Source organism: Andrographis paniculata, unplaced genomic scaffold (assembly GCF_009805555.1).
Source record: "Andrographis paniculata isolate CXL003 unplaced genomic scaffold, ASM980555v1 Contig11END, whole genome shotgun sequence".
Classification (NCBI taxonomy): Eukaryota; Viridiplantae; Streptophyta; class Magnoliopsida; order Lamiales; family Acanthaceae; genus Andrographis; species Andrographis paniculata.
This window is the reverse complement of record NW_026137391.1, coordinates 1,197,278-1,209,322: the sequence shown is the minus strand read 5'-3', so window position 1 is coordinate 1,209,322 and position 12,045 is coordinate 1,197,278. Positions and strand designations below refer to the sequence as shown.

Here is a 12,045-nt window from a genome sequence, read left to right as displayed (position 1 = left end):
TTTGTTTGAGTTAAATGTAATATCACCTAACCCTAAACCCTAATATGATCTCATCTAAGAGCTTTTAACAATTTATTTGGTTTGAGTTTATTAAAATATTTTGAATTTATATACAATAGTTTGATGTAATAATTTTTTAAAAATAAGTATATATATATTTTTCAAAAAATGAACATAAATTAATTAGAAATAATAAAAATTGTAAGCAAACACAACAAACTCACACATCATACAAAAAAAAATTGTATTTACATGTTTGATTTGTTTAATTTATATTTTTCAAATATATTTTCATATTAATCATTAAAAAATTTCATATACAATACATGTTTTCTAATTAATATATTAAATAAAAAATTAAAATTTTCAAAATAATTTTAAAATATAGGAGTAATAAACACAACCATTATTATTGAAATAAAACAAAACAAAATAAATAAAATAAAATCTATTATATATCAAACTTTAGTTGACTAGATATCTTATTTATTTTCATTCAAACTTAATCATTAAATTATTGGTTAAAATATGTCATATTTTGTTTCTTGTCCTAATTACTTGATGGGCATTTCCAATATCCCTCAAAAACTTTATCGTAGCTGACAAGTTTTAACATTTTTGTCAATTGAGTTTACGTATAAAGTAATTGTATATGTAATAATATATTTGTAATTTAAGTAAAAATTTAAAAGTATTTTAATACTAATGTACGATTACTAAATAGAAAAGAAATACTTTAAAATAAAGAGGACGAAAATAATAAAAAAATACTTTGAATTTGAATGAAATAATAAAAAATACTTTTTCTAGTCCACAATTTCTCGTGGTTACGAAACTCAATGTAAATTTCCCTTTTATTTTAAAAATTGCATGGTGCCCCTAATACTTTAAAAATTATTGCATGAAACCCTTTTTATGGTCTCGAAACTCAGCGTAAATCCCCATTTTATTTTAAAAATTGCATAGCGTCTCCTTATACTTTAAAAAACGTTGCATGAAACCCCATTATGCAAAAAATATAGACAGAAAATTATCTTTCTCATGCAATTTTTAAAATATAAACAGATTCTGCGTTGAATTTCGAAACCACCTAGAAATTATGAGCAATTTTACCAATTTAAAATTTTAATATATATTCATAATCTACTTTTGATATAAAAGTTTAGACCTAAAACAAATCCATTAATAGTTATTGAAATATTTTAGATATTTAGATTTTAAATTAAAATTTGAGTCAACCAACATGCTTTCCTTTTTCATTTTTTTTATTAGATAAGTCGGTCATTTATTTGATCTAACATGGTATCAGAGTTTTAGATCTTGAATTTGAGTTTTACTATTCCTCATTTTTCGTTGTTCATGACCAAGTTTCGTTTAATAGAATTTATCCCCTTGCGTTAATTGACTTTCGTTTATAAATAAATAAATGATATCTATCTCTATTAGTTTAATTAAAATTTTAGGTTAGACGGTTATTTACGTCTTCTATCAACAATAATAAAATCGTCTCAATTGTCATCCCTACGACATTACATTATAAGCTTGTAGCTTTTCTTCCTACATATAGTTTGCTTTGTTTCTTTTATCTTGTTTTGGTTCATGCAACAAGTATGCTTCATATAGGCACCCATTCTTGGCCGGTCCAAGGACCACCAGCTCCGGCTTATCTTCAATGCTGCAGATTGGGTTGGGACCCCAGGTCCTGGGTGTCCAATAAATAGGTCCAGTATGTGCTTGACTAGTCTTGGTACTTGCAGCCCCATGTGGAGTGTTTTTGTCTGAACTTTCAAGACACTGTCCTAAAAGTGCCAAAAATTGCCAGCAAAATCATTCATGGTTATTTATATATTTATTTATTTATTATATATATATATATATATATCACTATTTTATTTTATCATTGATTTATTGTTTTTTCAATACTATTTTAGTCCTTTACATAAAATTATCATTTTGTTTGCACAAAAGGTAAAAAACACTTTTAGCACTATTTATTTATATTATTATTTTAAAAATCTCATATTAAATACTTATTTACTCTTAGTATATCAAATACTTAGTTTTTATTATCTGATTAAATTTTTTAAACTCCAAATTTTCAATAGGGTTTCATTTACACATATTTTTTGAGATTTTGATAATATTTAATAGTAATTTTTTTTAAAAATTAATTAAATATTTTTTCCCCATAAAACAAACTATCAAATACTATTATTTTTTTTAAAATATTTAAAAAATTATAATAATTTATAATTATGTGATATGATGGAGAGAGAAATATATATTTTATTTTTTTATTTGGATGATGTGAGGGGATAAAATGTGGAGTAGATATTAGATATAATTAATTATTTTCTATTTTGAAAATATTGTAGAATATTTGAAAATATAAAAAAAAATATTGAACAAGAATATGCTTATATTTTCAGTTTGGATTAAAACCTGAATCCAAATAGGAAGACTTAAAGGAAATAGTTGGGCCATCCAAAATATTGTTTTCAAAAAATACTATATTAACTATTTATTTCATTTCATAAAAATATCAAATCCAAACTCAAAAAGCATTTGAAATTTTACTACAATAAAATGCAAGAAATTCACTACATACAAGTAACAATTACAGACACCATAGAATCTGAGTTTTATTACTAACGAAACTAAGACAAAAACAAACATATAATATGTTACACGAAACTACCTACAAACGGACATTCATTCATCAATTAAAACAGATTCTTTCGGAGCTCTGTTTCCGACTCTGACGATCTGCGTCGTCGGCCCGCGGGCCCGCCGATCGAGTCACAGATTCGGGCTGAGCGAGGGGAACGACGGTATTGAATGGAGAATGAGCTTCCGGCCTGACATTCCCGACGCATGCGGAGGCGAAACTCTCTTCCGATTAGGCGACGATAACTTTACGCCTCCGATCGGAGGCGACCGTCCTTGGAGAATCTCCGGCATCTCGTCCCCTTTGTTATTTCCCGATTTAGAATCGAACTTTTCCGGAAGTCGAAAGTATCCCGATTTGACTTGGCGGGAGGACCCGACGCTCGACGGGAAAGATCTTACCGGCTTTTTGTTTGAAGAGAGATGAACACATTGCCTGGTGAATAAATGATGACGAAATTGTAAGTACCCGAAATCGAGCGACGTTGATGGGAATGTATCGTATATATCATCGCGTACCTTCCAGGTTGTTGAGGCGTCGCAATGGGTGCGGAATCGAGGTTTTGATCGACGTCGTTGTCGGCCATCGAATTCTCGTTCGTCTCCGGCTCGTCTTCCTCAGCCTCGCCTTCCATGTCTGATAATCGAAGAAATCGCAAATTCGGTTTCTCGAGTTTTAGAGGATACGATCGAATCGATTAAAACGCAAACGCAAACTTACCTTCTTTACGCCCAAACGTGTTCTTACACCCGTCGCATCTGCATTTATCCGAGCATCCGACACCACCCTTTGAAGAGATCGAAGTTTCGCCTCAGACAACCGAAGTAAAGACAAGATCGTACGAGGATTCGAGGGAAACGAAACGAAACAAACCTGGTAGCATTCGCAGTATTTCTTCAGACAACCCGACTTCTTGCAGTTGCATCCTCGTTTATGTCGAGCTGATGCCGGCGTCTTGTTAGGATCATCCTACGATTACACAGAACACGTTAATTTAATGCGCGACGCCGTAAATGAATAAAACGAGTCGAGGGTAATCTTCTAACCTTGGTTTCGGCAACAACCTCGGATGTCCTAATCACTTTCGGCGCGAAAGCAAGAGGATTCCTCGTCTCGATCTGTTTGCGCGTTGCAAGAACCGTATCTTCATGGATGGGTTTGTTGAAGCAATCGATACACGCGCACGGCTCGACGCAATAAACCCCGGCAGCGAAGCATTCACAATAACTGAAACTCTCAACAAATTTACAATCGAATCACGACAGAAAACAACGATCGAATTTTCGAACTCGAAAACGAGCCTTACAGTTTTAAGCATTTCGATTTCTTGCAGTTGCAACGTTTGCAGGCCTCACCGTCCCCCGACGAGTCCGTCCTGCGGCTGAAAAAACGCAACCAAACCGTAAGTCGAACAAATTCGAGATCTTCGTACGACGATCTTGTAAGCATACCTTTTCTTCTTCGGGCTAGTTTGGTTTATATCTTCGTTCGGATCGTTCGAATCGAATGGCACAATAGCATTTTCAGGACAATCGATTTCCACGTCTGATGCGGCGACGGGTACAACAACGTTGTTTATCGGTTCCTGAACAGCGACCGAAGGATGGAAATTAACGGACAAGCCATGTCCGATCAACAGCCTTCCGGAAGCGGCGGAGGAATCGTTGTTAACGATTCTGTAGTCCTTCGGAGTCGTCGCGAGAGCATTCAAATGCAACCCGATGCCAGGTAATATACGACGTGACGAATCGTTTCCCGCCCTTATCGAAAGATGCTGCTGCTCGTCGACGGAGGATGTACTTCCGTCAGATCGGAGTAAATTCGACGACCCGGATCCAAAATGCTCGTCGAAATGCCGTTTTTGGCCTCCCGACATCTCGAAAACCAGACACCGTCTTCTCATCCCACGGCAGATTCCCGAAAGATGCTGCAAAATACCGAAAATTTTAATCTATTGTACATTGCAATCAAAACTACCGAACAAATCAAGTCGAAGATCTAAAATTTACGGACCTCGTGATCGTTCTCTTCGCCATGATCGATCAGCAACGGATTTGCAATTAGGTCACAGGCATCGGCAATTTGTGTCGTCTCGATTCCTTCTTCGGGATGAGTTGACCCATCTTCAAGTTCGCATCTTTCTCCAAGCTGTTCGCCCGAATCGAGCAGCGTGTGCATATTCTCCATGTCGTTATTCATACTCGCGTAGAAACTCTCTCCGGGATCGACTGATTTCTCGTAAGAATTGACGTCACCCGGCGATTCGAAAACGATGAGATCGGAGGCATTCGAAAGCAAATCCTCCCATTCACTTGCTGTTTCTTTATTTTGATCAACCAGATTTATCGCGTCCGCGTTCTTATCAACCTGATGTTCACCCGATTTCTTAGTACCTTCAGCATTTTCCTTGTTCGTATCAACGCCGCCGCCCTCTTCACCGCAAGAAAACTCGGGTTTCGATGGATCCAACAGACGATGCCTGCAAAAGAATATGCAATTAATGCTCACGCCAGTAGTAATTTAGACGAACAAAGCGACCGGTTAGCAACAAGTCAATGCATTAATTACCTTTGATAAAATCGAGATTCTTTGAGCGAAACATGATGGGGCGACGCAAAAACAGACGGGAGGGATGCGAAACTAAGAGGGTTTATTGTTTGTGTAATGTGGATCGATTTCACCGGCTTGATTGGTGAGAGGTTGTTGAGAAAGTTAAAAACAGGGGATTCCTGCAACAAGAGACAATAATAATCTCGAAAACTTGTATTTTGAAGAAAATCAATAAAGGAAAAGAAAATGCTGGTCGAAGCCAAAAATGTCGAGACATAAACACAAAATTTTCATAGAAAATAGTGTCTATCCACAAACACTTCCTCTTGGCTAAAAAATGGATCTAAGAAGCCATTGAATCTAAAATTTCCATATGAACATTTCACAGATTCACAATTAAAGGCAAACTAAAGAAAAACCTTCAAGAACATGTATCACTCATCAAATTCATCCAATCCATTTTCCCCTTGTTTACTAACCAAGAACTACGTTACAAAGATTAATGGAAGATATAATTCCTTCTAGAACTGACTAATAAAGAAAATACCAAAAGAAGAACACAAATTCTCAAAATCCCTAAATCCCCAAATCCAGACCTAAAATGCAGAAACCCTAGAAATCCAAATTCAGCGAAATTGAACAATAATTCAAACATATTATGCCAAAATAACCAAAGGAAAACCTCGAATTTGGCAATAGATGCAGCGATCTGGTTGTTCCTGCTTCTCTCTGGAGTTTCCATGACTTCTTCTCCTTCTTCCTTCCCAAAACCCTCAACTCCTTCCCCCATTTCTTACTCCTAAACCTAATCTTCAAATCCTTCTTCGTTTGCTCCCCACCACACCCCAGAGAGGCCAAAGCAGAAAGAGTCAAATAAGGGAGATTGGGATTCAAGAAGAAGCGGGAAATGCAGTATAGAACGCAGCGACGAAGATTAAAGAATTGAAAAAAAATATCATTGTTTATTGATTTTTGGTTCTTTTCTTTATTCTTTTTCTGCCAAAAGAGAACGACTCCCGTCCCCACCACACCCCTAAAGCCTCAAACTACACCCCAATGTTTCTTCAGACACAAACAAGGTAAAGAAAATGGTCCATGGAGGGAAATTAAAGATGGAACTGAGAAAAAAATGAAAAAGAACAATCGCCTGGAAGAATGAAGAAAAACAGTTGGAAAATCCGCTGATAATTTCTTTAAATTGCAGGTTTTGCACAATAGTCCTTTGGGTTTGCACAAATTTCTGATTTTACCCCCCAATTGAATTTTCTAGGGCTTGCAAATAATTTGGGAATTGGAAAAAAGATTGATCAAAAGTGATATGTAATTATTGTGTAATCCATTATGTTGTGCAGTTAATGGCAACTAATAATGATTTTATGAAGCAGAAGAAAAAGATAATAATAGTAATTAATATTTGGATCCGGATCCGGGTCGGCCCGGAGGAGGCTCCGGTTTACGTTTTGGCGCGCAAGTGAATTTAAATGGGTGGACCCTACCCGGCACATGGCCGTCGATTTCTTGCCTAATCCTACGGTGAGAAGTGGTCCCCTACTACTACTCTCCATATCAATTATTTCTTGATATTATATATATATATATTATTTAAATATACTTATCGTGAAATACACGTTATTTTTTCACTTAATTTAATTTTAATGATGAAGCTAATTTATTGAAATTTTTTGAATTGATTTTGGGATTATTCTCAAAAAGTAAAATGAAATAATTCAACACCATCAAATTAAATACTCTTAACAATCTATCTATTATTTTTATTTTTATTTTTAAGTAATTGTATTATCAATTTAATAACACAAATATTCTTTTAATTTATAATATATTACATAAATATCAAGTTGGTTTAATTTTTTTACCTTTATATCTGCTACATTCCAATATAATATTAATATTTCTAAAACTTTACATAAATAAATAGATAAATATGGGAGAGAAGGAGTATTTTTTTTATTTAATATATTATAATTTTTTATTTAAAGTAATATATCAAATATATAATTATATTATAAATATCAAATAATAACAATAATAATAATAAGTGGAGCTATCTCAATTTATGCCTATGGTTATAAGTCAACATCGAAGTCTCCATCATGACCTCATCATTGTAATTATTTATTCCTCAATTTATTTTTAATTAATTCAATTGTCATTGAGCTGTTGTCACGCATGCATTAGGTTTTCAATCTACGGTCTGCATATATCCAAGAGTTTAGGAAATTTTATAAATTTGATTGTTTAAAAAGTGAATTACTAGTCCCTCCCTTCCATAAATATAGTATTAATTGGGTTTGACACGAAATTTAAGAAATATTGATATTCCTTCCGTCTCATAAATATAGTTTTAATTCGGTTTGACACGTGATTTAAGGAATATTGATATTATACTGATAGTTGGTAAAAAAATATGGATAAAAGACTTTTTTGCCTTTGTGAGTGTATTAGTGTAATTGTGCAATAAAAATAAAAAAGTATGTATAATTTTATGTTGATATGATTATTTATGGAAATAAGACTATTGTTTTGGGACGAACAAAAATTGTAAACAAGACTATTGTATTGGGATGAAGGGAATATTTGATTGAATCCTCTTTTTTAAAAAGAATTACTATTGATAAATAATACTTCGTCCAACAAAATTATATATATTTATTTGTCAACGGAAAAAAATAATAATGCTCCCCCCATCTTAGAGTAACATTTGCTTTTTGCACGTAGATTTTTTAATATTAATATTATATTGGGTTGTAGTAAGAAAGACGAAAATACTCTTATTAGTATTGTGTAATATAAAAGTAATGTCATTTGTGTAATATATTGTAAATTATAAGGACATTTATTATGTTAGATATATGGTATAATTACTAAATTAGAAAATGATACTCTTATTTTGGAACGAGCGAAAATGGAAAATAACACCCTTCTTATGGGACGAAGGGAATAATTCTTTTATTTATAGCAAAAAAAATAAAATTATATGTATGTCTTGATTTATACCTTTCCATGTTATATTTCTTTACAAATATGTCTCAATCATTTACATACTTAATTTATCAAAAAAATAAATAAATAAAATTCTCTTCTTATTAACTCATTCATACATTTAATTTCTAAAATACTTATATTTTATGTCGTAATCAACTAATATAGCATTACATTTATTAAAGTCCCTCTCCAACTCGCGCGGACATATTTCTCAATGTATGACTCGAACCAAATTAATGTATGTCGGGTTGATTAGTACCATATATTATCAATTCATACTATATATTTATATTATACTCACTTTGTCCTGGCTAAAGGTATATATTTACTTTTTATATGAAATTTAAGTAATAAGAATATATTAATTGTAGTGGATAATTGAAAGCAATGTAAAATTATTTTTATTTCTATGTAAAAATAATGTTATAATCGTAAGTATATAAGAAAATTATGGGTATTTGTATTAAATAGTAGAATCTACAATTGCTAAATATATATATACTTCATTCGTCTCATAACTATGTATCCATTTGTCTTTTGTACGGGGTTTTAGAACTGTTAGTATTATATTTGGATGTAGTAGGAATAAAGTAGAAATGAGTAAAATAACCTTATTAGTATTGTGTGATATAAATGTAATGACATTTGTATAATATATTGTAAGTTGTAAGGGTATTTGTAATATTAGGTAGATAGTACAATTATTAAAAAAAAAATAGATACTTTGTTATAGGACGGACTAAAATGGAAAAATGAATACTTTGTTACGGGACAGAGGGAATATATGTTGTTACGAGAGTTGAGACGAATGAAAATAACAAAATATTCATACACCTTTACGCGGAACGGAAGGACTATTAACATACATATTAATTGTAATATTTATTGAGGAAACTATTACTATAGATTATCAGGTTCATGTACTTCTGTTATTTTAACATATACATATTTTTTTGCTGAGATCGACAGTAATATATATTGTGTGGACTATTATCATTTCTTGATTAATACTAATTGAGACATTGCTAAGTTAACTCTAATTAGCTCCCGAACCCTTGTAATATATATTCATATATGTGTATATGGTCGCGGGTCAACATATCATATAAAGGTAATCAGCATATATTATATATTATCATAGTATATTTATGATATAACATATGTTATATTATAATCCAACATATGGTATTTTATAATATCAATAAATATTATGTTATGCAAAAATATATAACTATATTGATTTAGTTGGATCAGCACCGGATCCGCACTCATATATATATATATATATATATATGATACGACATATGGAGTGAGTATGTAAGAAAAAACAACATTTGACATTTTTCTCCAGCCCTTTTAACCTTGTCGTATTCTTACCTCCTAAATACCACGCACCCATATGTTTGTGTATGTGTGTGTATTTGTGCACTTTTTTGTTCTTAGTGGCGACTTTGGATAAAGTACATGTGTTTGTCACGTGACACTTCTCTTTTCTTCGTTTATTTTTATTACTATTATAATTATTGTAAATAATTAATATATATATATATATATAAATTATTGCAATTTATATTATGTGATTGTAGAAGATTAGAATTATATATATGGGTCGTGCATGTGTTATTATAGTGTCCCAGCATGCTTTGTCTACTATCTGACACGCTTCCTTCCTTCATCTATTATATATATTTATATATAGTTTTGACATTATTTAATATTTTTCTTGTCTCGTTCAATTTAATGTAGATACGAGAATTTAAATAAAGTATAATTAGTAAATAATTAAATAATATATTAATAAAAATAATTATTGTACAATAAAATTAATTAAATTAAGATAGCTAAATAATATAATTAAGATTAAAAAATATAAATTATAAACTTTAAAAAATAATTAAAGTGTATAATCATACTTCTTAAAAAATAATAATAATAATAAAGTAGAACATACAAAATAGAAATAGTGGACAAAAAAATGAATGGAAGGAGTATTTAATATTTTATCATTTGATATATAATATTATAAATATTTTTTTTTTATAAAATAATACTTCATTCGTCCCAAACACCCTGCAGCATTTTCTTTTTGGTATATTCCAAATATTCTGCAACATTTATAAAATAGAAAATAATTAATTATACTTAATTTCTACCCCACACTTTATCCTCTCACATCATCCAAATAAAAAAAATAAAATATATATTTCTCACTCCATCACATCACCTCATTTCTAAATTATCCTGCTTAATACTACCCACCTAAAAACCCGTGCCAAAAGTAAATGTTGCACCTTATTTGGGACGGAGGGAGTACCATATTTGATATTTATTTATATTATTTAAAATCTTCAAATTCTTAAATATTTTCTTCCTAAATTTTTTGCTATTATTTCTAATTTAAAATATCTCAAAAAAAAATATTTGAAAATTTGTTTGGTTTGAATATTAATTTAAATAATATTTTAATATTTTATTTACTAAGAAAAAATAAATAATGTATATTGATTGAAATATACATTGAAAAAATAAAGTTGTTTGGAGTGCAAATAAAAAAATCATAATATTTTTATTCATTTATATATATATATATATATATCAGCCATTGTTTATATAGAGTATATTGACTAAAATGTCTTTAAAAATACATTTAATAGAATATGAAAAAAAAAAAACCATCTACGTCTAATAAATATTAGGTGAAAATATAAATATATTTTAATTTATTTGTACAACTTTCGCCCGATCAAAATAATTTTCACTTACAAGCTGTGTTATTTAAACTTATTACGTCTACCGCAAATATAATAATTTATTTTTCGCAAATGTAATAATTTACTTTTTGCACCCTAAGTATAAAATGACATTTTTACCTTTATATTCATTTACTTCTATATTTTTTTTTATCTTTTTTTGTAATTAATATTGTATGGAGTGTAAGAATATTTTTTATTAAAGTAAAATGTACAAATTATTAAAAAAAAAGTGAAACAAATAGGTTGAAAATAGACATATTAAAATAATAAAATAAATATATTAAAAGAGGACTTCGGAGTATATAGTTTTCATTTTTAGAGTCTAATGATATTTTAAACCTAATGATATATAACTTCTTTTTTTTTTTTTTGTATTTTCAAGAATAAAATATAAAAAATCATCACACACACAAATATTAATTAATAAAATACTATTATTTTTTTAAAGTATTAAATATATATATATATTTATTTTTCACTGGTTCTTGAATAGGGAGTAGCTATTTACCAATATGTATATACAAATATTGACACAAATACAATGTAAGCACACTATGATAAATTAAAATGTACTTTTATTTTCTATTTAATTAAAAAAAAATTAATTTTTTTATGAAATTTGTTTAGATACTCTGAATATATCTAAACATAAAAGTATATGATTTTTCAAATTTTAATAATAATAATAATATATCAATAAATATTGTGATCTATTTAAAAGTGCATGACAAAAATACTACTATTGTTAATTAAAGCGTGGATTCTGACTGTGTTTTTTTTCTTCTTAAGATTGATTTAATTTGCACTAATGATAGTGTTAAAAAAAATAAAATAAAATAAAAAGTAATAATAGAAAAATAAAATAAAATAAAAAAGAAATGCTCACTCTTCGATGGAGATCAGAATCCAAAATAATTTTATTAAATAAATAAATAAAAAGCCAAACCAAGTTGACCAAATCTAAATGATCATTGGTGCATAAATTTGAATATAAGTACAGTTGCAATAGACAAGGAAAGAATAATTAAAAAGGTTTGATTTTTATTTATTTATTTATAACAATTTATTTAT

The 12,045-nt window shown here is 29.8% G+C and overlaps 1 protein-coding gene across 1 annotated transcript; it reads right to left on the bottom strand.

The window, feature by feature from the left end:
- Nucleotides 1-2,560: 2,560 nt before the first annotated feature.
- Nucleotides 2,561-6,357, bottom strand: LOC127247505 (CRC domain-containing protein TSO1-like). The gene is made up of 10 exons (XM_051269365.1): nucleotides 5,901-6,357; nucleotides 5,237-5,397; nucleotides 4,682-5,147; nucleotides 4,120-4,595; nucleotides 3,975-4,049; nucleotides 3,715-3,895; nucleotides 3,542-3,637; nucleotides 3,389-3,455; nucleotides 3,187-3,304; nucleotides 2,561-3,103 (listed from the first exon to the last, which is right to left on the bottom strand). Exons 1-10 carry the CDS (start codon nucleotides 6,006-6,008, stop codon nucleotides 2,800-2,802), a joined length of 2,052 nt encoding a protein of 683 aa, XP_051125322.1. The 5' UTR covers nucleotides 6,009-6,357; the 3' UTR covers nucleotides 2,561-2,799.
- Nucleotides 6,358-12,045: the final 5,688 nt, after the last annotated feature.

Coding starts and splice junctions, on each gene's coding strand:
- LOC127247505 (XM_051269365.1), bottom strand. CDS start 6,008: ATGGGGGAAGGAGTTGAGGGTTTTGGGAAGGAAGAAGGAGAAGAAGTC. Junction 5,398..5,900: donor CATCTATTGCCAAATTCGAG/GTTTTCCTTTGG, acceptor CTCTTGTTGCAG/GAATCCCCTGTTTTTAACTT. Junction 3,638..3,714: donor AGGTTGTTGCCGAAACCAAG/GTTAGAAGATTA, acceptor GTGTAATCGTAG/GATGATCCTAACAAGACGCC.